The 27,032-nt window shown below is 40.3% G+C and overlaps 1 protein-coding gene across 1 annotated transcript in view; it reads left to right on the top strand.

The window, feature by feature from the left end:
* Positions 1-27,032, top strand: part of BEST4 (bestrophin 4) — a 352,673-nt gene that overhangs the window by 203,771 nt on the left and 121,870 nt on the right. Inside the window, exon 5 of the mRNA XM_044085335.1 lies at positions 26,624-26,701. Coding sequence (XP_043941270.1) covers positions 26,624-26,701 — 78 coding nt within the window. The remainder of the gene's footprint in view (positions 1-26,623; positions 26,702-27,032) is intronic.

A 27,032-nucleotide genomic window follows, 5' to 3' on the forward strand; every position in this document is an offset into this window, starting at 1 on the left:
GCATTTTCGCTCATGTGAGCGTTCGCGGTAAAGTCTTTTCAGGCTTACATTATAGACCCCCATGGGAGTATAAGATTGAATATTAAGAACTCTTTTGGCTGATTAAGTTACATGCCGATGCACCCCCTGGGATTAATGGCGAGGTGTCTATCAGTTATGTTTTGAAAGTGTAAACAGCTAAATTGTAATTTCTGCATTATTATTTCCACATGCAATTTTGGGTGTGTGGAGAAAAGTGAAGTAATGCTTGCAATTTTGGGGCCTGATATTATGCTGATATTTATTGCATAACTTTCATTTTTTATTTTATTATGATTTTAAATTGCATGTTTTTAACAATATTTGTTAATTCAATATTTTTAGTGATGTTGTTATTCTATTTTTTTATTCATTCTCATTTCTGCTTTTATTTATACTCAATTTATTAAGAGTTGTTCTCTTTAAGTGATGAACTTTAACAGTCACATGACTAAATCACATGATTGACTATTAAGTGTGTGGAATGACATTTACACTAGTTCTGATGTAATCCTGTTGGAGGACAAAAATGCTTAACTAGTGAAGTTAATAAACCTTGTTTTTTGGATATATACTTCATGTGGATGTGGTTCCTGTAACAGATATAGCATGTACATTGCTTCTGATATGGTTATTTGGTACTACAGGTATGGCCCATTTTGTATTGTTGACTTTTGCTGATATAAGGTCATACATATGTATGTAAGTTCTATAGTATAGTATATCTGCAAAATGTAGGACAGAATTTAGCAACTATCAGCATGTTATTACAGGATGTATTACATTACATGCTTAGACATAATGTAAGTGCACTACAGCAGCATTCACAGTATTTACTAATACTCTGAGGGGAGGACAAGCATTAACCTCTATGTAATCTGGCTGTGTAGCAGCCAAGGATAAAGTACTACAGCTCAGATTAATTGAGAGCAGTTAGTGATCTAGATACTGGAAGAACCAGATGGGGAGGGTGAGTGGGTCACAGCAGGAGAGGGAGACAGCACTGTCTGCTGTAACACTGACACCAAGTGATAGCTTCTTGTTGCTGCAAAGGCAGATGAAGAACTATGCTGTGCATGTGCATTAAACAGTAAACTCTGTATCAGAGAAATGCAAGTGCACAGAAGTGTGAGCAAACACACATATCAGGCTGCCACATGGATAACAAGGGCATGGATGCCTAAAAAACACTGCAACTGCCTGACTTGCACCTATGAGTAAAGTGGAGCCAATTGTCAGCAGGCATGGAGAAAAAGACCAAGGGAAAACAAAAAGAATTATCCCTTTTGGACTGTGTTATAGAATGTAAACTGTAAAGCAAGCATGTGGCAGACATATCCTTAATGCACTGTGGTCCATGCATTACCAATGACAGCTGTCAGTGTTGATTTGATTCTGAATCACATTATAATTGGCCCACAGACAGCAATAAAAATTAAGCAATACACGGTCTGTTGAGTTCTGCACTGGAAGTTGCCTGTCCTGCTTGCACCTTAGCCTTTTTTAGACTCTTGTTTACCTAGCAATTCTTTCCATTTCTAAGCATGCTCATGAAGGTCAGGTCATGAGCGTAGCATCTATGCCATAGTATTCTGTAGGTTTATAAATCAAAACCAAAATTATATAATTCTGATGAGGTGAATGTCTTGCCAGGGAATGACTAAGCAGCAAGACACCCTATTAAAATATGATCAGAAAACTTTAGATGTAAAGATGTTTCTTTTGTCACTCATTTAGTCCTACTTGGCACCACCATAAATGGCAGGGTAACAACTGCATAGGGGTTTAGATTTCTAGGTCAGTGAGCTGTTGGCACAGAAGTGTGACCAAGGCATCTGTTTCCTGAAGGATGCTGGTTCTTGATTTTTGGCCTGTGCATACCTACATTTGGCAGTGTTGCTTAATATGGTTAAACAAGAAAAATAGTTATTTTGGCTGATTACCTTCTAAATGTATTTCAATAAACCCTGCTTGTTAATGTTTATAATTTTATAAAAAGAGTTATGTCCACATTAATTCAGCCCTTCCGATTTTCATTAAGGAACATCATCAGTGACTTTAAATTATAGTTCATAAATCTGCATATTAAGAATTCAAACTTCCAGTTCCTCTTGATTTAATTCAAGAATGTTACCTAGTTAATATTGCCACTATGTGAATTAAAACTATCCCTAGGATTCGGAAACATGGTGGTTGTCATCAAGCTGAGTCAGCCACTGTTTAGCTTTCAGGTATGACACTGCATCTAGGCTTGTTAACAATATAGAATGAAAGCTTTGTGTAAACGGCAACCAATTAAAAAATGGCTCTTGGACACAACAGGTCCTGTGGTGAGGGAAAGTACTGGGGAGGCTAAGCAAAGCAACCATGAAATATCATGAATATGGCAAGTGTACTGCATTAATGCAGCTCAGAGTGTTTGCTCACGCATAGAAGTAGCAAGATGGGAATGGAAGCTAATGGAAACTATCAGCCTTGAAGGCTCACTGCACTTGTTCCGTTAATATTTTGACCAGATTAAAAGATGGAAATGGGAGTAACGGCCAAGGAATCAACAGGATGGGGAGAGCAAAATATAGTTTTTTTTGGGGGGGGGGGGATAGCTGCCCATTTTCTGTATACTAAGAATGTAAAGTGGGGAAGGAAGTAAGGGAAGATAAAGGAATTGTAGAGAGAGTTAGGGTAGGCAGCAGCGGCACAGGCACAAACAAAGAAAACAGACAAGACTGACAGGGGAGATGCTGATACACTGAGGGTGGGGAAGCATAGTGGATTGGGAGATATCCGTCAGAGGGAGGGCAATGGTCATGGGGAAGATTGGACAATGAAGAAGGAGAACATGAACATAAATAGCAGGAGAACACTGATGGGGGTTAAGATGGGTACGACCACCAGTACCACCCAGCCCGTGTCATACCAGTGGGAGTCTGGATACCACCTTGTGAACCCTCACTACTGAGTCCTGGCAAAGTTGGTTCAGCCAGTGGCAGGCAAGGATGTATCTTTGCAAGCTGCAAGGAAAGTCTTTCCAGGTGCCCAGTGCAGGCATCAAGACACCAGTCCACCAACTCCCCTACTACCTCTGCTAGCTGGTTCTGTCTCACAAAGAAATCAGCACCTGTGACAGAGCTACCAGCAGGAACAACAGTGCTCCCAATCGGTGAAGCCCCACCAATGACAGGACTATAAGGCCTGTCAACCTACACCACAAATAGTTTTGAGGAGGCAGCCATGGCAGATTGTGCTGCTGATAGTCTAGATGATGGGAGCTCGTGTTCCACAGCATACCACAAGCACTGCTGCAGACACTACTATAAAAAAAGGAAAATACATGCAGACAGACAACGTAACCACCTCAAAATTTAATTGAATGGAAATGATATTGACAAAGAGGGTGGGGAAAAGAAATGCAAGCATACTATGAAAGATAATACTACAGAAAAAAATATAACGTTAGAACAATTACAACAACAGTAATCTCATGAGGAAAACATCACTAAGAATAACAGTGGTCTACTACAAATGCAGACATATATAACCTGATATGTGCAATATCTACAAACTGAACTTCCTCCATGTGCAGTTATATACTACCTGTCCTCCTGTAAGTACCATATCAGAGAACAATGGCTGGCATCCTATGGTCATGCCTGTTCCCTTTCCAAGAACTGATATACAAGATACAGCAGCTTAATAGCTAAGTCAGTGGCAAGGTTTGAAATGAATTATGCCATTTTGGACACATGTAGAAGGAAGGAAGAAAGTATGAAAGATGGCAGACACAGTCCAGCATTACAGAATGTACTTCACCTAAAAATAGTGCTGTTTAGCAACCTAATGTCTAACAGGCATAACCATGCAAGTGCAGGAAATCTCCTACCACCATTAGCACACCCATGCATGTGCAATGCATCTTAGAGGTGCTCAGGCATGTGAACAGCACCATGTAGCAGTGCCCATGGGACTCTCCTTATAGGTGCAGTGCATAGAATGAGCAATTGAGAGACATTCATGAGTTGAGCCATCACTTGCATAATCATCATGCTCAGTGCTCTGAATCAGCATGTTATAAGTCACAGCAGCTGCAGACAGGCTCATCACACTATGGAAGAAATCATAGAGCTTTTCTGCGGGGAAAAGAACTTTACCTTAATCCTGAGGAAGGCAGAACTACTATATCTGCAACATTTTCCTTACACTTAATTGTCTGTAGTTGTGAATTCTGCATCATTCTTTGTAGAAATAGGTGCTGTGGGGAACTGTGCAGTGACCATTAAATGTTTTAATAAGGATAAAGTAGTCAATAAATCAAAGAGAGGTTATATGCAAGTGTAGTAAAGGTTAATGTGAGGCACAACCCAGAGCAATTATGAAATTTATCTCTTAAAGGAGTCAGGCCATCACTGCTGTGTGATATGCTGGGCACATACATACATCTGTGTATAACATTCCTTTGGGACACACAAAGGTGTGTACAACATAAACTTGACTCTGTAATAGTCACATTATACCAGTACAGCTTCAGCCTACAGCCTATTTTGCTTGTGGGTAGCTGTGTGTTTGTGGATGGGACCACAGTGGGTATAACTATGTGGTGTATGTACAAAAGGGTGCATATTGCAGAATATATACTGCACAGTACTGTGACATACGGGGTGGGGCAAAAACTGCCAGTGTGCGTAAACTCCATAGGTTAGGTGTACGTGTCTATCTTTGTCACGTTAAGTGACCTCACAGAATCAAACCCTGTACCTTAACTACATGAAGCTGTAGCCTTAATGACAGCAGATTTGGTGGCCTTTTATGGTTGAAATGCTCTGCAATGGGCACTTTTGTCATTTTTGGTTGTTACATTTTGTTTCACTGCTTACTGGAAAAATGTTCAAAACTACAAATTTAAACACACTCTAACAAATGTTGCTGCACTAAACAAGAAATATAATTTAAAACAATCAAGAAGGTGAATCAAAGAACACATACATTTAGATATGGTCCTAAAAGCGTGTGTGTGTGGGGAGGCCAAGGTGCCCTTAATCTGCCATTAATTGTGGCTCGTAGCAGCAATAATAGCCTGTTGCATGTACACATTCACTAATGCTGTGGCAGCCCCTGGCATATTTCCATAACTTTCCAGCATGCACACCAGAATTTTGTTATGGTCATTAACAGTGGTGTTTCTGCATCATGCCAAGATTTCTGAATTGCTCCCCCATCTTGTTTTACCTCATTTGCATACATTGAGTCACTCATTTTAATTTGTTTGTTTGTGTCTTTCAGCTTTTTCCCGGTTAGGGGTCGCCACAACGGAACTCCGGTCCGCTAATGATTGGCAGTAGATTTTTACATACTGGCTTGCCAGGCCTAACGCACAACCTTCAACGAAGGAACGCCCATTCATGCATGTCGCGACACAGAAGACGCTCTAACTGAGAATTGAACGGACAACGTCTAACTGTGAGGCGACAATGCTACCGCAGCACCACCACCGCAGTATGAGTCACTCATTTTAATACTGTTGGTAATTACCATCTCATTATACCTTCATTAGCATATACTTTAAGTGGCTATGTTGCTCAGTATCCACTACTCACACCAGGTGTGCCTCTGAATCACACACACTCTGCATGTAGCTGCTCATCAATCAACATTGCCTACTGCAATGCAGCACATTTCTACATCCCAGCCTTTGTATATGAGAATTAAAAGGCTCCTAAATTAAAAAGCTAACAAAGAAAAATACAGCAAAAATTAAATTAATATGGGCACATATCCAGTAACATGAAAACCTTAACTCACACTAACAAAACCTCTTTATTTCATCTACAGTAGCCTGTGCAGTAAAATTAAACAGCATCAGGCACATGTAGATACTGATGTTGGTTCCTATTCATTATTTTATACTGGCTGTTTCTAAACATAAAAGTTCTTGGTTAGGATTCATGTGCTCTGCAAGAACAGAACGTATTACCTTTACTATGTAAAAAATAGAACTGTACCTGTATCCTATTATCTTTATATTCATGGCATATTTCCAGCATATGTCACAAAACCAGAAGGTATGAATTAATGCAGCCATATTTCTGTGTATAAAATTATAACTATTAATAAGCATTAAAAGACAGCTGGAAAGTAATCAGCAAACACAACTATTAGACTTGTATAATCTCCTTAATGAACATTATCAAATGGAAGTATGCACAAACAATTAAAGTAGGGGCTTGGGGCTTGGCGTCTATATCACGTTATCGAAATTTTACTACATCGAATCAATAAAGGTCGAACTTTATTGATCGAAGTAGTAAAATTTCGAATAACATAAAAATAAATCACTACAAAAAAAAAACTAACTAGCGTAGGCAGGGGGGCAAGCCCATCTGCACCCCCACACCACCCTACTTAAATATACCAACTCCGAGACTGCACTACATTGAGGTAAACAGAAATCTCCCCCTTACAGAGATTTCCATTTACCTGCGCAATGTTCTGGACTTTCAACATTGTCGTGCCGACAATATCGTATTCGATATTGTCAGCTTACGACAACGTGAACTAAACCCTGGGGCTTGTGTGGGTATCAGCCATGCACTTCAGGGAGGTAAGCAAGAGTTCAAATGAAGATGTATGCAAATGACTGCATAATGGCATGCAAATGAAACTGGGTAGGAAAATGAAGTCCTAATGATATGTAAATGTATGTGAATTGAACATACTCATCATACATAGTAGTGGGGAAATTGTGTGCCACTGTATGCCTGACTATAAATGGGAAAAGCATGCAGAAAATTTCAGAGTTGCAGATAGCAAGAGTGCATGATGTAGGAGCATCAGTCATGCAGTAGTACACTGAAGTCCTCAGCACTGACATGCACTGCTGGTGTGCACGAGGTGATATCCACCACCAAAAAAAACATTATCATCAGTGGCTGACGTACCATGATTTCACACAACAACAACAACAGATCACTTTAGAGTAAATTGGGACATTGTATGGGCCTCGGTGGACATGTGTCACCTACAGACAATCTATACGAATGCACAGCCTTCCCATACCTATGGAGATTAAGGTGTGAATAGGTGTTTCTATTCTAGCTACAGGAACTTTTCAGACACCAGCTAGGGAAATGTTGGTTATTTCTGGGCCTCTGCCTTTAGAATAGTAAACAAGGTCTTGAATATAATGTCTGTACATGTTGAGAAGTGTATATGATTGCCTAGCGCACCACAGGATGCGTACCTTCTATGACATCACCCACATCCTTAAGGTACTTGGTGCTACGGATTGTACACATATAGCAATAAAGCCCCAACATATCCAGTCACAGAGGTTTGTGAAAGGGAAGAGGTAATATTCCATTTACTGCCAAGAGGTATGTAATGCATGTGTTGTCATAATAAGTCCATACAACACCTAGACAATCTGTATGATTCACATATATGGTACACATTTCAGTTATATTGACCCTTTTTGCATAGTGACATTCCACAGAGCCTTCTGGTTGGTAAGGGCAGGCAATGAGGCTAATGTTAATGCATGTAGCTACATTTATATTGTGTCCAAATGTATTAACCCCTCCGACATGTTAATACTTTAATGCAGATTATACTTGATACCTATCGGATGCCTGGCTTATGGCACTCATATGGAACTCACAGTGCATGACTGAACTGCAGAATAACAGCACACATGCACAAATCCATAGTATCATGGACCATGTGTTCAGCCTCCTCAAACTCCACTTCTACTGCACTGACATGCATGGGACCAGTCTTCTATGATGCTGCTACATGCTGCAGGATGTTTTTACCATGTTGCATACAACATAATATATGCTGTTGAGGAGACAAACTGGGCACCCCCAGTATACTAGTAAAGTTTGAGCGCACACACACACACACACCCGGTCAGCAGAGAAGGTGCATCTGCACCATCATATGATGAGAATGTGGTGAAGCAATAGCAACCAGCAGCTTCATATCCACTCCCTAGATAGTGTTAGGTACAGGCATTCCCCAGGTTCCAGACATCTGATAACCCATAGATATGAACGGGCTGCCGCAATGTCGGAAATAATATATACATACATATATATATATATATATATATATATATATATATATATATATATGCTGTCTTGCTGCATATTTGATTGATTTATATCTCATGTTAGGATCCTCTAAATACTCTTTCCAATGTTTATTAGTATTTTAAGATTGAAGACAAAATTTCAGTTAGTTGAATTATATGTAGCTATATTTCATATTCTGTAATTGTCTTGACTGTTTTTCCCATGTATGTTTTCATTACTTTTAAGTCCAATCTTGGAGCTTTCCTCCACGGGCCTCTGCTGAAAATGGACATATATCCAGTCGGACTATCCCAGTCAACAAATGTAAAATAAAAATAAAATAAATAAAAAATAATGGCTAAAAACAGTCTTTAGACTATATCACTTAACAGAGCACCAAATGTAAAATAAAGTAAAACAAAATGAAGGTACGTAGTCTATGTAATGAGATGCTTCCTGATCAGCTGATCTACAAAGCTGCAGCAACACAAACCAGAGAAAATGGAGATTATTTGCCTGTTTATTGGTGCCAATGTATGCACTCAAAAGTTAGTGGACAACTTTTGCTTTTGTGTGTGGTTTATACTGTACATTCTAAGCTACAGAGAATTTTGTGAAGGGTAGCTCGTGACACTTCAATCTGATATATTTTTTATTTACTGGGAAAGTCCACCTTGGAACAAAGCCAATTTTCAGCAGAGGCCTGGGGAGTAACATTCCAGACGCATATCTTTGTGATGTGGGAGGAAACCAGAGCACCCAGAGGAAACCCACACAAATGCAGGGAGAACATGCAGACTCCACACAGAAAGCACCCCAGCTGAGAATCGAACCGGAGAACCTCTTGCTGTGAGGCAACAAGACTTCCACTGCACCACTGCACCATCTTCTTCAAAATGGTTACAGAGGCTATTGATGATGGCCTTGTTATACACATGGCATATCTTGACCTATCCAAGGCCTTTGACACCATTCCCCAGGTAGGCATCACTCAAAATCTAAAGGCTTTAAAAACTGATCCATATGTGGTAAGATGGATAGCATATTGACTGTAAGACAGAACCCAAACAGTGTGAGTTGCAGGTCCTCTCAGAAAATATGAAAGTGACCAGTAGTGTCCCCTCAGAGCTCAGGGCTCAGATCTCTCCTTTTTGGCATTTACTTGTCAGTTCTCCAAGAACAGAACCAATACACCTGGTCGAGAGAGTGTGCAGATGACTGCAAACTGGGAGTTGTTAAATCACACTATGGCACCCAAACATCTCCAGAATAAAACCTATTTGGTAAATTCTTGGTGTACTAAGAATGGGACAAACTAAATGCTAAAAAGTGTAGTATCATCACTTTTGGTGGACAATCCCTATCCATCTCATAGTGTATAGACAACACATCACTACAAAATGAAAATGTAACCAGGAACCTAAGAACTTGGATTGATAACTCCCTCTTTTTTGATTACAGTGTGACAATAGGTGTGAGAAATCCATTTCTTTAGCCTAGCTATTGCCAAAAGAATGTCATCACAATTTAAAGAGGTAATCACTCCCTTACACTCATCATTGATCAGGACATTTATCAAGAACAAAGCCCCCCCTTTTGGATGCATCTTACTAAATATAAAGATCACAGGCCTACAGTCCCTGAGCTACCAAGAGAGGCTAGAAGTTCTATCCCTTTATTCAGTGTCTTACAGCCTTTTTGAGGGAAGAGCCATCTCACTTAAAGTGCCAGTAGAGACCCAGTTGTTCTGGACCTCTTGTATGTCCTCAAGTCCAGTATTTCGACAATACTACTACCAGGAACCAAAAAACATCACCAAAAGAGAAATAAAACATGGTGATGGGACAGGTTTATAGCCCAGACTCTGGAATAAACCTCCCATGCATGTTATTCAGTGCGACTCGCAATACTCCTTTAAACATAATCTAGATAACTGGATGGGTTTTCACCAACTTACTCCAGGACTGACTGGTATGGCCCTCATTCAGAAAGGAGGTGCAGCCTGAAGAAGGGTATTGGCAAGATGCGAAGGGTCATAAGATTCAGTGGCTTTGGAATATTTCTGAATGTGTATGAATCTATAAAATAACCCATTCATGCCTTACTTAGTACAGGAATAATTATTCCAGCTAGGTGTCCTAGAGAAGAGGCAATTCAATGTGCAGTAAGTGCTAAGCAACTAAGTCTCAGAAAATACAAGTGTAAATTAGTGCTGGATTGTCACAGAATGAAACAAATGGTCTTCACTTTAAACTGATGAGCTACATCACAATTGCTACCAAAATGGCACTTAACAGCTGCGCATAGGTTTATACTAGGCTAGTGACCACCAGGGGCTTTACAAGCCTAGCTGTGCAACCCAACTCAGTTTTGTCTCCAAGTTCCTTGGATCCCTATATGGTGGGATATGTTAGTAAAGAGGTAGCTAAGGGTTATGTGGGGTGGGTATGTTAGTTGGGGATTCACTTACTGTTGTCTTCTGTCCATCAGAGACATGGGGGCAAGATGGAGGGTGAAATTGCGATTTCCCATCCAGTGATCAAGGTTTCTTTTGAATAAGATCAGGGATGAACTCAGCTTCTCATAGATGGGGAGCTTATTCCTTAGCAATGGGATTCTTTGAGACACATATCGGTCCTTCCAGGATGTTCTATTTATGTCACTGGAAGTTCAGGTCCTTGAATCTAGTGTTTCTGGTGCTGTTTGCTTTGCAGATTGCAAAGAGATCCATCAGAGCTGGATCCGAAGATGCCTTATATTCTAGGCATAGAGTGCCTGTCAGTAACCTATAGGAGGCTGAGTACAGAGACAGAGCCTTAAGGTGATCTCTGTAAGACAGGGCAGTCATACTCTGGATTCTCCTGGTGAGGAACCCTTGAGGGCATTCCAGCAGTTGTAAGTGCCTAGTTAGGTACATACCAAAGGGGGCATTGTACTCAATGATGGGTCTGATAAGAGCAAGTAGGGTGGTACTATTACTTCCTTGGACCTGGATGCCATACCCTTGCTTATGAGTTGGTCAACATAAAATTCTTTTCTTACTATCTTGTCTATGTGTTGGTCGAAGCCCAGAGTACTGTCTACATGTGTTCCAAAGTCAATAACTATTGGATCAGCTCTTGGAGTTATTAGCTTGGATGAATGATTTCCCAAAGGATACTATAATACATTTTTTCATGTGGAGTATTAATCCATGGTTTTGGCACCAGACATCTGTTAAGTGTTAGATCCACTGGTAGGATGTTGCTGATGTTAGGAGAAACTATGACAGCTCCCAGTTTACAGTCCTCTGTGAACTTGGTGAGTCAGAAGCCTTTAACATTAGCCGTTACTTCTGACAAGTAAATGCCAAACAGGAGTGGGCCCAACATGGAGCCCTGGGATATTCTGCTGGTGACAGGTATTCTGGTGAAGGTGGTCTCACTGATCCTGATTTCTTGGGTCCTATCTGTGAGCCAGCTGGTTATCCAGTGAGGTATGTAGGGATTTAAACCTAGTTCTGAGAGTTTGTCAATAATACCCAAGTGGGTTACTGTATTGAATGCCTTGGCCAGGTCACGATAGGCAGTATGCACCATTTTCCCCTCATCCATAGCCTTGGTGACCCTCTCAAAGAAGTCTACCAGGTTGAATAGGCAAGAACATCCCTTAACAAAGCCAAACTGGGATGGGTTCAGTGTCTGTAGGTTGTCAGTGTCCTTGTTGAGCATATCAGACTTGTCAGACTGATGGTTCTGTAGTTCTTGGGGTTTGTTGATGGTCAACCCTTATGAAGAAAGATACAGTTGTGGCTTTCCATTTACCTGGCACATAACCTGTTTTGAGGCTGTAGTTGGAGTGCCTCAAGTAGCCCAGATAATTCATGTTTTAAGCTATTTAGAAGGCAACCAGGGATATTGTCAGGGCCCAGTGAAGCAGTGTTTTTGGTCTTAGCAAGTGCCACCAAGACCTGGTCCCTGTTGACAGTTGGGGGAATATGCTGGAAGGGATTTCATAGATGGTAGTGAGGAGGAGAAGTTAGAGGTAAATTTATTAGCCAGTAGATTCGCTATGTCATCCTGGACAGTGAAAGTTTGGCATAGCTGAAGAAGGTCTTGTCATTGTTCTTAGCCTGGGATTCTATCCTGACCTTGTAATTGGCCTGGTTGGACTTTATTAGATCTCTTAGTTTAATGTTTAGTTGAATCAGACAGCTCTTGTCTCTATGAGAGCTGTTCTTTCTGATTTTGGCCATGACTTTTTTCTTTTGTTATATACCCTATTAATGTAAGAATTTTACCAGTGGGGTTTGTTTTTGGTGTTAGATTTGGGCTTATTTCTGGTAGGTACAGCAGTCTCAATGCAGCCATTTACATGTTTGCACAGGATATTTGTAAATAATTCTGCATAAGTAGTTGTGTTCTCAGCATTAGGGTGAGCTATGAATTTTTCTGTTGCTTAATAGGATGCAGTTTACTTTAGAATAGCTCCTAACTGAATTAGTTTAGGTGGGTTTTCCAGGTTAATTTTTAGTTCGAGGGAGACAGCTTTGTGGTCGGACCTCACCAGTGAGGACATAACATGGAGGAGGGATGCAACATTCTACCATGTTGGTGAGTACTAGGTCTAATATGTTTGACCTTCTGGTTGTAATGTACACTATCTTGTCCAGGGTGTTTGTGTTGATAAAGTCCAGGAAACATTGTGCCTGTGAGTTAAAGACAGTGTATGTTTCCCAGTCTCTATAGGGATAGTTAAAAATCTCCATTAAATAGAGTATGTGGTTGGATGGTGAGTGCCTCTAGTAGGTCTGGGTAAGAGTTGTGAGCTTCATGGGTCATAGAAGGTGACCTGCAGCTGACCAGGACATGGTAAGGAACCTTGGCTATGGAGACTTGGACGTGGATGAATTCCAGGGCATTATCCTGTTTTATCAGCCTGGAATTGCATTTGTTGCTAATGTAGTTTGAAACACCTCCACCTTTAGCCGCTGTCTGTGCTGCTATTGGTCTAACTGTGTGGAAGGCACTTTAGCCTTCCACTGCTGGAGTCCTTTCTGCAGCTTTAAACCAAGTTTCAGTGACAGCACAGATGTCTACATTTTAACTGTTATTTAACATAGTGAATTCAAGCTAAAATAACATAAGTAAAGAAAATAAAGAAAATAAAAAAATAAAGATGCCATTATTTTATTACAATCATAAAGCCATTATGACTATTTGAATCAGTGGACTGAAATATTCACTCACATAAACATGCATATAAATTCAGGTTACATCTGTAGTATATGCATACTTTCTTTTATCTCAGCTGGTACATGTGCTGATTTAGAAATAAATGTAATTGTAATCACTAAATTGTAATGCCATCTCCTTTAAGTGGCAGATTGGTACAATGGGTTAAATTTTCCTTACCTCAGTGGCACTTTTGCAGGCACTGTATGAGCACATCCACTCATACATGAATCGTGCCATCCCAAATAGAACCAAGATGCTCTCCTCCAAAAAAAGGAAGCCAATCTGGTGGTCCCTTGCCATAAACAAACTTTACAACAAAAGGAAAAACTGTTGCAGAAAAGAGGAAAATCCCAGGATGCAAAAAACTCCCTTACCAGTCTCAGTGAGAAGCTGAGATCCCTCATAAAATCCTACAAAGCTAGTTACGAAAATAAAATTGCCAAAGATTCCAAAGACAACCACAAGGCATTCTATAACTATGTCAAGAATTTAAATGGCAATGCTCAGATCTGCTCAGAGCTACAACAGAATGGCATTAAATATACTAATCCCAAGGATATTGCCAATATCCTGGCAGATCAATTCAGTGCCAACTTCACCCCCCTCTCACCCCCCCTAAATGGCCCATCTCAATACTGGAAGATTGCCAAATTCCGGTAATAACGGCCACACAGGTAAAAAACGCAAAGCTAAGAATACAGCATCCGTGAGACCAGATGACATCCCGGGCTGTGTACTACATGAACTACAAAATGAACTAGCACCTCACCTAAGTGACATGTTTAATCATACCCTCACCTCAGGCTTCATGCCCACTGAGTGGCGCACAACTACAGTTACCCCACTTCACAAGGGGAGATCCACCTTGGATCCCGGGAACTACCGCCCCATCAGTCTGACGAGCCTGATCTGCAAGGCCATGGAACGTATTATCATGGAACTTATAAACAAAGACATTGGCAACCTTAAAACACTGGACCCCACCCAGTTTGGGTTCGTGAAGGGCTGATCTTGTCTCCTGAACCTGATTGACTTCTTTGAATCAGTCTCCAGAGCTGTGGACAAGGATAAGGCAGTCCACACAGCCTATCTGAACCTCGCCAAGGCCTTTGACACCATCCCCAACTCTGGAATCATAGATAAACGTACTAAGCTGGGCATTAATCCCTACATCACTCGATGGGTTGCCAACTGGTTTACTGACAGAACCCACACTGTAAAAGTAGCTGACTCCAAATCCAACTCCAGACAAGTGACAAGTGGAGTACCTCAAGGTTCAGTCCTGGGACCACTCTTGTTTGGCATCTACTTCTCTGAAGTACCGGCCAACACTAAGGGACTTTGGCTAACAAAGTTTGCAGATGACTGCAAACTAGAAGCCATTATTGAATCACCAAATGATGTGGATACTCTACAAAAGGGCCTTACAGAAACAGATGCTTGGTGCCAGAGCCATGGGCTCAAGCTCAATGCCAAGAAATGTATATTTATCCCCTTTGGGGAAAAACATGTACCCGTGAATTACCACATAGGTGGCAGTACACTAAACACTGAAAGTGTGATAAGAGACTTAGGGACACAGGTGGACAGTGGACTCACCTTCAATAACCACATCACCACAACAGTCAGGAAATCCTTCTATGTGGCACACCTCATCACTAAGGGCTTTTCATCCAGAAAAAAGGAGGTCATTGTCCCACTGTACTCATCCCTCATTAGACCCACTATAGAATACAACGCCCCATTTGGTATGTATCTCTCAAGACATCTGCAACAACTGGAAATGCCACAGAAATACCTCACTAAAAGAATCACAGGCCTAAAGCAGATGCCCTTTGCTGACCGCCTTAAAAAACTCCAGCTATACTCTGTTGCATATCGTCTATTCCGAGGCAATCTCTGCTTAACATACAAAGCCATGTCAAACCCAGAGCCATTGGACATGCTACACTTAAATAAATCCCAATCTCTCAGAGCCACATGCTCCAGGGATCTAAACTTTGTCATCACAATAAACAAAACATGCTGGGGGGATAGGTTCCTGTCCCAGAGACTCCCCAGACTCTGGAACAGACTGCCCATACATGTCAAGCGGAGCACCTCTTTGACCCTCTTCAAAAGGAACCTTGATGATTGGATGGGAGAAAGGAAATTCACCCCAGGGATCACGTCAGTTGCCCTGCTAGACAGGGATCCAGGGAAGTAAATAGTGTGGGAAGAAATACCCAGGGAATAGCCAGGGAATTGTTATGGCTAGGCTTGTATAGGCCCTAGGGTCGATAGCCTAGTACCAACCTATAATGATCCATCTCCCACTAGCACCACTGATCCTAAATGAAGAGAAGTGTTCAGATGCAGTTTCTTGGTATACATTTTCCCTTTTGATAAAACATGAGATGGGGAGTTTTATTGTCCTTTCACTTTCTATGTATTCATTATTTCTTTTTCATGAAGCACTTTGCCTTTTTCAAGACTTAGCCTACATAATATAAAGAACTGTATTCTTGGGTGTGTCAAAATTCAGTGCCTCTCCAAACCCAGAGAACACAGTAACCTGTGCTAAATTTATTTCAGAAACTCTGTACAACCATGTCGATGGCTGCATATAGGAGATGTAAGCCCTATCAGCCACAGTGGTGCAGCGGTTAGCGTTGTTGCCTTACAGCAAGAGGTTCTCCATTCGATTCTTCTGTGTGGAGTCTGCATGTCCTCCCCACGGTTGAGTGACACTAAAGACATGCAGGTAGGTGCGAGCATGTATGGGCATGCCTTCTTTGAAGGTTGGGCATCGGGCTGGCAACTCGGCACCATAAAAATCCACTGCCAATCATGAGCGGACCTGAGTTCCGCTGTGGTGACCCCTAACAGGGAAAGCTGAAAGACAAAACCTACCAGATACAAGCCCAGGACTAACCTCAGAAACAAACCTCCCTACTGGCATCTCAAATTAAAGAGGATATACAACAAAAGGGAAAAAATATGGCAAAAATCAGGAAGGGTAATTCCCATATTGATAGAAACTCTCTCATGAAAGTAAACAGGCAACTCTGGGGGCTAATTATGTCAAGCAAAGCCACTTTGAGGTTAAGATAGCCTCCCTTGTAAAGAATAGTTAGAACTCATCTGATTGAAGGTTGCTGGCACAGAGCTCAGTTTTGAGCATTTTTATTGGTTAATTTGTTTAAAATCAGTTTGCTATCATTTGCTACATAAGCAAAGGCAAGCCATCTGCTGATTTCTGCAAAACTTAAGCAGAATTTTTCATTGTATATTGCACTTTTGAACTGCATTGTTACCATATCACTGTTTATCTAAACTGTTTTTTTTTGTCCTGAAATTGATGCACTTTGTTTGCTTGTAGCATAGACTAGATGAAGACCTGCTGAATCTAGTTCTGTTTGTATAAATTGAGCACTAAACTAGGCCATCTTTTGTTGCAGAGGGTTCCCCTGCACCCAAGTGGCATGAGTGTGCAGTTAGAACTCATCAGATTGAAGGTTGCTGGAAAAGGGCTTAGTTTTGAGCTTTTTATTGGTTGATTTGTTTAGATCAGTTTATACTCATTTGCTATTTAGCACTGGGTTTGTGCACGGCTCACTGCCGCACAGCGGTGGGCACTGTTGGTGGTTATAGACGCAAACACTTTTGCCTGCAAATTATCCGTTAGTACTCTGCTGGTGCTCCTTTGGTAAGTTCTCATGGTTGTCCCTCACTGACGTGATACATTCAGATAAGCTTCTGAGGCACCAACACAGATTCTACCCACTATCCCTTCATATTTTTTGTCCACTTCTCCTGTTTTCTACTTTACTTGTTCCTTCCTGTCCTCTCCCTGTTTTCTGACCACATCAACTTGCGTAGCATTATGGATGGACAATTTCCCACAGTTTCTCCAGCCAGCCTGGTCAACATAGGCATCTGAGGCAATGTAGCAATTACTTCATGTACAATGACAACCCACTTCTTCTAGTCCACACAAATTCATTATGTGAGAGATGCATCTATATCAAGAACCTAGAATCCAGGCTTTCTTGCTCACCAGTCAGTCCATCTGATACTAACCAGGTTGTCAGTATGCACACCTCATCTTCTGCACCTACCAAACTAACAACAAATAAACCTACATATGCAGAGGTCCTTACAAGAAGCTTACCTAAACATCAGAGACCTCACAAACATAAATACAAGCATGCTTCACATAATACATCCTCTGCAGAACATAGTACACATAATATATCACACACCAGTGTTTCACCAGTCAAGCCCCTAAGGTATAACACAAAAACAAACATCTTAGTCATAGCTGACTCAATTATGAGACACACAGATGTCCCTCTCACCAGGTTGGATAAGGAAAAGGTCAAGGTTGGCTGTCTGTCAGGTGCCAGGATCTGCCACATCACACACTCACTCAAGTCTCTCAACAACAGGCACTGTTATGACTCTGTCATAGTCCACGTTGGTGTGAACAACATGAGACATACCTCACTGGACTGTATGATGAGAGACATTACTGAGCTTTTGGATTATGAGTCTCAGGCAGGTATGTCCCTAGCCTTAAGCAGCATTTTATCCTTGCCCAGGATGATACCCCAATACAAACAAAAAATGACTGAATTCAACAATTGGCTTAGTTTCTGGTGTCATGTAAAGGGGATCCGGTATCTGTCAGTCTGGGATAACATGGTTAACAGACCTCAATGCTTTGCCAGAGATGGTCCTCATCTGTCCCCCCTGGGATTTCAGTTACTGGCTAAGGCTCTTGCCATCTCTATAGTACCTGTTTTAGGAAACGTCACAAGACCAAACTCACAATGCAAAAATACCCTGTAAAAACAATCTCAAGGTTATGCTGCTAAACACTAGGAATCTAAACCAGAAACTGCACTCACTGGAAACAGTCCTCATCCTGGAAGATGCTGACATTTGTGCAGTCACTGAGACCTGGTTTAAGGCTGTGGAGAGCACCCCAGCTGTACCAGGTTACATTTCCTTCCACAAGTCCAGACCACAAACTGAAGGCATGAGAACTAAAGGAGGTGGTATATCATATTAATTAAAGATAAATACACCTCTAGACTGGTTAAACAGCACGATTCCCTTGAATTACTTCAGGTGCAATTGACTGTAGGTAAGACCCCTCTTTGGGTCATTGCCAGCTATGGGATCCCCTCCATGAATAGGGCATCCACTCAGCCTACCTGGATCTTCTTGAGTCAATCAAGATATAACCAAACACCTTGGTTTTGGGTGACTATAATTACCCTTTCATAGACTGGGTAAATTATACATGTTCTAACTCACTTGCCCAAAGGTTACTGGACTTCGTTAACTCCAGTGCCCTGGACCAGCTGAGTGACACACCCACAAGAGGCTCAGACATCCTGGACCTGGTGCCATCCCTGGTGAGATCTGACTACAAATCAATCTTGCTAGAAGTAACTATAACACAACGTAGCTTTGTCAAAGGAAGGTCATGCTTACTGAATCTGGTGGACTTCTTTGATAATATCACTAAGGCAATAGATTAGGGGAAATGGTGCATTCTGCCTACCTAGATCTGGCTAAAACATTTGATACAATACCCCACTTGGGCATTGTCAACAAACTTAAGGAACTTGGTATAAACCCCATTATAACACACTGGATAGCTAGCTGGCTCACTGATAGGACCCAGGAGGTTAAAATCAGTGAGCCCACCTCCACAAAGAAACCAGTCATCAGTGGAGTCCCCCAGGGCTTTATGCTAGGCCCACTCCTCTTTGACATCTACTTCTTGGATGTCAAAGCCAATGTCAAAGGATTTGATTAACCAAGTTCACAGATGGGAGCAGTCATTGAATCCCCCCAAAATGAGAACACCCTTCAGGAAGGTCTAATACAGACAAACACTTGATGCCAAAGGCATGACTTAAAACTCAATACCAAGAAATGAATTATAGTACCTTTGGGAAGTATATCACCCCAGGTAACTATGCCATCAATGAAACACCCTTAAAAGTTGATTCACTAGTCAGGAAACTGGGAACTCATGTAGATAGTAACCTAGCCTTTGACCAACATGTGTCCAAGGTCGTAAGAAAATCCTTCTATGTTACTCAACTTATAATCAAAGGCATGACATCTAGATTCAGAGAGCTCATCGTACCACTGTACCTGGCCCTTATCAGAGTCATCATAGAGTATAATGCCCCTTTTGGTATGTACCTGAGCAGATACTTGCAGCAAGTGGAACATCCACAAAAGTTCCTTACAAAAAGAATGCAGGGAGAAAGCACAATGTCCTACACTGATCACCTCAAAGCCTTATCTCTTTACAAAGTATCACACAAACGTCTGAGAGATGATCTTTGCTTGGCATATAAGGTATCCCTGGACCCTGTTTTGATGAACCTTTTGCACATCTGCAAAACAAACAGTATTTAGACTACTAGATTAAAAGATCCAAATTTTGCTTACAACACAAATGGGACATGTTGGAGAGCAAGTATGTTTCTCAGAGAATTCCCAATCTCTGCAACAGGCTCTTCGTCCATGTGAAGCAGAGTTCTCCCTATCCCTATTCAAGCACAATTTAGACCAATGGATGGGTAATCAGAAATTTACCCCTGGTCTGGCTCCTATGTCTCTGATGCACAGAGGCAGTCAGTAAATCACCACCTATATAAATCAAATTTATGGGTCACATTTGGGTTACACGGCTAGGCTTAAAAGATCCCTAGTGGTCATTAGCCTAGTATACACCTATGAACCTTTTCCAGCTGTTTCCAGAGACTGAAGTTACAAAACTGTAATGATGTTTTCGTTTTTTCCAATATAGCTGTCGGTGTTTGCGATCCCTGAGTTACTCAGCCAAAAAGATGTTGCTATGAGGCAAAGACATTGAAAGCAGATCTAGTAGGAGTCACAAAGATGGCCTACAGATAAACTACATGGCAGATTATTTTTCCCTTATGTAAGTTGAGTCCTTCTGGCGTGCTGCTGTTTTAGTATACTGTATCCTATAGCTGTATTCCTAGTTCTTTATATATCCAAGACTTGCAGCCAGTCAAGACAGCCCTTACTTCTAAGGCTGAATGGCCTTGTGGTTAGTATGCGTACATACACACACACACACGCACACACACACACACACATATACATACATATATAGGTGATCAGTGTAGGACATTGTGCTTTCTCCCTGCATTCTTTTTGTAAGGAACTTTTGTGGATGTTCCACTTGCTGCAAGTATCTGCTCAGGTACATACCAAAAGGGGCATTATACTCTATGATGACTCTGATAAGGGCCAGGTACAGTGGTATGATGATATATATATATACATACACAAAGAGAGAGAGCGTGAGTAGTGGGGCTATAGCAACACAGCTTTCTATGTAGGTGATGGAGGGGGGGGCTTGCCCTCTTGTAAAAAAACACTTGCTTTTATACATTTTTTATCAGATCAACCGTGTGCAGTTGTTGCATTTTTTAAATGCCTGGAACATGATTTAACTTAGCTTGAGTAATTGTTATATATCCAAATACTCAGCATGTAAATGTTCATGTCAGTAACACAGATATGTATGTAATGCTCACACTGCACAAGTCCCTCGTCACCTAAAAAAGTACCTGCTCTCTCGACAAATGACATTTTCTGTAGTATGGAGATATAAAAAAAGGTTACAAACCTAGTTTTGGCATACATCCAGGCCTGTTCAGTACATGCATCATATAGCCATAAGGCATAAATGGGCACACACCCACTTAGATTATTTGCCATGTTCTAGTACTATTGTATTATTACTCTGTTTTACTAATTGTGTAAACTATGTCTGTTCATACTACTTGATTTAGAACTGCATTTTGAATGCAATTTTTCTTCGGAAACTTTGTATTATACTATATTACATGTTATTTTTGTGTTTGGAGCTTTTCTCCCCGGGCCTCCACTGAAAATGGACCTGTGTCCAGTGGACTATCCCGGTTAACAAATGTAAAATAAAATAAATGTTATTTTTTTCAGAACTGTAAGAAGGGTAAGACTAAATGGCCTGGAGCTTTAGGTAACATCTCCCATAGGCACTGCAACAATGCAATAAAACTGTAACGTAATTTTGAAATTACAGGCCTTGATGTATTGGCTGCAATCAAGCCAGTCAGTGAGATTTAAAAGACAGAAATAAAAATTAACCAGAAAAACGTTATCAACGATAACAGAAGACTCATTATCAGTCAGAAATTAAGCAGGAATTTTACCTATAACACATCACCGATCTTCTTCTTCATCAGTAAATGACATTTTACTCTGGGTACATTTTGATTTGTCTTACGTTTGTCATATGTTATATAGCTCATGCAGTTGTGTGGTTCAAATATCAGGCTTTAGGATGTTGATGATTCTGAAGAGCTACATTTTGCTAAAGTATGTTATTTGTCATACATTTGTCTTGTGCCCTTGTGTTTGTGTTGTTGAAAACTACTTAAGTTACACTAGTCCACTTATCATATTATAAAGTAGTAAAACATAAATGAATTAATTAATTAATTGACTTTAGCTTTAGTACCACTGAATCAGATGGCTGTCCACACTTCAAGATTAATAAGCTGTATGTCAGTATATGAGGGCATCTTTGCATTCCCTTATTACCTTTAATACCCTCCCTTTCCATACAGCTACCATTACTTAATTACATTTGTCAAATCTGCTGGTAGGTATTACTGCATTCATTGTTCAGTGTATACCATCAATCAAATTCATTGACCTGAACTGGAATTGGAATTGAGTGCACACACCCTTTAACCATTTGCAGTCTTAGCTGATGTAGTTTTCAAACTTTTTAACTCTGTAGAAAAAATTGATCATTAGACCAGCAAAATTTTTTTGGGATTTAAACCAGAATCAAATGAAAATATGGAAATAATTCAACATCTTTGCATTTACCAGTATGAATGCAAAGTCTATGAATGTGCTTCACCAATAATTTTATTTTAACATGATTACCACAATGAATTAATAATTATTGCTCAACATTTCTTTCTGTAAAATATTTTTGTGCCATACATACACTATATAGTTTGTGGTCAAGATTTGGTACTTGCCAATGTCTGTTATTAGTTTTACACATTTCAGCAGTTCTTCTAATTAGCCAGCATGCGCAAATTTATACTTTGTGTGCGTGCATGTGTGTGTGTGTGTGTGTGTGTGTGTGTGTGTGTGTGTGCGCGCGTGTGTGTGTGTGTGTGTGTGTGTGTGTGTGTGTGTGTGTGTGTGTGTGTGTGTGTGTGTGTGTGCTTTATTATAGGAGACTGTACTGGTGTGGAAGGCACCACTCGTTTCAAATGAATGTTAATCTGTTTTTACATTGAACGTTTGTATTTCTATATAATATTCTTTGCAAAACAGCCTTATTTCACATGGGTGGTTATTACTTATCTTCATTCTAGTACCTCTTAAAATATGAAGCAAATTAATGAATGCAGAAGCATATTATATGAGTAGTTCCCTTTTTTGTGACTGCTATTTAACAAATACTTCTAGTTCAGTTATAGTTATTTTTATATAGCTGATAGCCACATGAAGATGGTTTTAAGCAGGGCTCCTCCATCATTTCAGTGTGTTCTTTGCCTGGTGCCTCTTAAGGGCAGCTGTTACTTTAACACACAAAGTGAGCACCCTGTAGGCCATAGTGTAGAAAAGGCTCTGGTCTTAAATAGAACTTCTTCAACCACAATTTTGGAAAGCCCCTTCCAGCTTTGGTTACATTTGTCTTGCATCAAGTTAAGTCAGTACAGCTCCGTCTATACTTTTAGATATCACTAGCTACATACTGGCAATGGAGAAGAGAATATACATCTGCAGTATATTCTTCTAAGATAACTGGATCATAGCAATCACAAGGCAGTAATTCAAGAAACCATTTTACCTTGTCAGTACTCATCCTCATGATATACTTCCCAGTTCAAGAAGGGTTAAGGATGTCAGGCCATGGATGAATTAGCAGATTCCCATCCAATCATCAAGGTCAATCTTGAAGGATGCAAGGGTCTCCATCTGTTTAACATAGGCTAGCATATTGCAAAGATGGGTAAACACCAGATAGTAAATCTTTCCCTCTAGCATGTTTTGTTTTGTTTGTATGTTGGTGGAGATTCACATCCTTAGCTCTAGTGTTTGTGGAGCTGTTTGTCTTGCAGAGATTAAGAGATCAGGGAGGGACAGGTCATTAATGGAATTGCATGACACAGATTTCCACATAAGATTCTAAAATAGATTTGAGTACAGAAATGGAGAGCCAGGGATCTTTAGACCAGCAATGTTAATTAGGAACTGCTGGAGTCTTTCTAGCTGTATGATGTGTCTGGACATGTACATACCAAAGGGGGGCACTGTACTCTATAATCAGTCTAATTAAAGCAGAGTACAGAGGAGGGTTACTTCTTATGACCTGTAGACCTGTATGAGATACCTTTAGATATCAGCTGTGCTAAACATAAGGATTTCCTGTCTGCTGATGCTATGTCATAGACAAAAGGCAATGAGTTGTTGACCAAGATGCCAAGGTCCCTGCCCCTGACCCTGTCTACTGCATCATTTTGAAGACGGATAGTTGGAGATTAGAGTTTTTGCCAAAAATGACAATGAAACAGTTTTTGCATTCAATTTTATCCCCTTTTTTTAGTCCACCATTGGTTTGTAAAAACTAGTTCTAGCTTTACTGACAACACATCAAGGGATGATCTGACAATAACACCCAACTTGCAATCATTAGCAAACTTCATTTAGGTTTGCAGTTTGGAGATCAGAGAATTATATGTCAAATAGTAGTGTTTCTAACACCAATTCCTAAGGTACATCATGAGTTATTTTCTAGCTGTCTGAGGAAACGCCTGCTACTTTAACTATTTAGGTTCTATTTTTCGCTAGCTTGCCTTTCCATGTACAGATCTGCACTTGAGCCTCTTAACTTATTCACAATGCCATTATGGGAAATTGGTGTGAAATGCCTTGTCTACATGCAGATAGACTGTGTGGACCAAATGACCACTATCCACTGCCTCTGTGACTTTCTCAAAGAAATTTACTAAACTAAGTACACATGATCTCTTTTTGACAAACCAAACTGCCAAGGGCCTAGGTGAATGACATTATGAGGTCATATATGATGCATCCCATGGCCTTAGATATTAGAATAATTAGACTGATGGATCTATCACTCCCAGGGGCTGTGCTTCCCCACTCCCATGATGGAGCATCACAACATTAGTTTTCCATACTACAGGAACATACCCCATGGCTAAACTTAAATTGGCTTAGATTCAGAAGGGGTTCCGCAAGGGAATGTTTGGCACTATTTACTAGGCATCTGTGTAAGCAGTTTGGTCATCTATAAGTGGTATTGTTGGCTTTTGAGAGCAGAGGTAAGACATGTTCCTTTAAGATCTTAGAGGTTGTTGAGTATTTAGGGATTTGTAGAATTTCAATGATCATTTCTGGGCTAAATGTCTGCACTAAACTTATCTGCAAGTATATTATCTCTGTCCTTTTAGGTATGAATCTGAAGTGATAGCAGGCCTCCTTTCTGCCCCTTTCTGGTAATCATTCACATCAAAAATCCCACTGTATTATATATGATGGTTATGGGAGTTTGGAGGATGTTGTCATCATATTTGTTCCCACTGGGAAATCAAGCTAGTGTATGCTGCTGATTGATATGTCTGAAAATGGATTATACAAAGTATGAGTATTTTTTTGACCAATCAGCTTAGAGTTTTGAAAGCCTAGACCCCATCCATATTGGTCAGCCATGGGTTGTTGTAGATTGCTCTCTTAGCATACAGTCAGCCCATTCTAACTGGTCAATCATGGCTTCAGGTCATGCCACCAGATCATGCAAATTTAGAAATGTATTTTGCCTATCAGCACAGCTTCCTGGAAGTCTGTTTCAAGCCCATTAGTCAATCCTGCTCCATCACTGACAGGTGCTTTGCTACAAAGGAGACCATTCCTGATTGGTCAAACCAAAATTTTCAGCATTGGATAAAGAAATCCAAGTCACTGCGAGCCACGCGCTCTAGTGAGCTAAACCTCGTCACAACAATAAATAGAACATGCTGGAGGGATAGATTCCTGTCACAGAGACTCCCCATGCTTTGGAACAAAATTCCTAACTACATTAGGCAGAGCCCCTCACTAACACTCTTCAAGAGAAGCCTTGACGAGTGGATGGGTAACAAAAAGTACACTCCTGGGATCACTTCATTGGCTCTGCTTGACAGAGGCTCAGTTAATTAATCAATGGGGCGGCGAAAGCCGACACACTCTAGCTAGGCTTATAAATGCCCTCGGGTAGATAGCCTAGTACCTACCTATGAACCTATGAACCTATGGATGGCTGTGGTCTGCTACCTTATCAATCACTGGACCAACAATGCCATATGGAGTTTATGATTTCATTGGTTATTCACATTACTTATCATATGCTGAATGGGCAAACATACAGATTCTGTGATTGGTGGAATTCATCCAATCATTAAGTCTCAGATTTCCCACTCCTGCATGGCCTACTTCAACCTCATCCTTCATTGTTTTACTACAGATTTCTGCTCTATTACACTGTAGTATATTTGATTTATTTTGATTGATGAACTATTTTTAATTATAAGATGAATGTTCTTATCTGGTAGTATTATTTGAATTCTGGATATCAATACATTATTATTTTAACAACAAGGAGAAGACTTTCATTACTTTATTTAGTTATAGCCGTGGGACTTATGAGTTGCAATCTCTGTTGTGGACTTCCCCACATTGATTTTTGATAAAATACAATCCAAGCTTGGGTGTCTTGTTTTTTTTTTTTTTAATTATATTTTACACTTTAAAACCAACTACCCTAAAAGTTAGCATGTGCACAGGACTACACTGCAGTTAAATGCCACCTATAATCATTTCAGAGAAAACGTAAAAAAGATCACTTTAACGGGTAACTGCAAAAGTTTCCAGAAGCTAAGGCATTTTCTTCTTCTTGCTTTTATTTATTGTCTTCATGTAAGAGACTATTTTCTTGGACAGCAGTTTATCTCGCTGAAAAAAAAATGTAATTCTGTTACTTAATACATTGCCTGTTAATTAATGACTGCAGAGTATGCACATTATTAACAAATCCTGCCTTTGTATTTACAATCTGTCACATTGCATCAAGCTTATATCATGGCTGAAAAGGATATAAAAATAGAGAACAACAGTTTTGACATAGTGTTCTATGTATGTCCCAGTGTACCTTGTGTAAGCCAGTTTTTAGTAAGAGAAATTTTATTTTCATGTATCACTTCTTAACAGGAATTGAACTTTTACCGAGCCAAATGCAGTCTCCTCTTCCACTATGACTGGATAAGTATCCCGCTGGTGTACACTCAGGTAAATACACAGTACTGTGCCCAAACTAAGGGCTCAGATGTTTATTCTGTAACAGAAAATGTATTTCTTCTTTGTCTCTTGGACTAAAAATTGATGTTCCTACAATTTCAGTCTCCCTTTGAGTGATTCAACACTAACTGATCATCACAGCTGGATTAAGTACTACTCCAAATATTGCTGGAAACAGAAGAAATCATGCAGTGTGAGCTGGGATTTATTCTCCAGGCCCTGTCCTTAGTGTGTCTTCATATATTAGCTGCTGGCTTCAGACTGGTCATGTTAACTACCATTTTGGTAAAGAGCACTTTCTCTTTTTCAGATAAAGTACGTA

This window comes from Protopterus annectens, chromosome 10.part0, assembly GCF_019279795.1.
Source record: "Protopterus annectens isolate FY-2018-M chromosome 10.part0, PAN1.0, whole genome shotgun sequence".
NCBI classification, from domain to species: Eukaryota; Metazoa; Chordata; order Ceratodontiformes; family Protopteridae; genus Protopterus; species Protopterus annectens.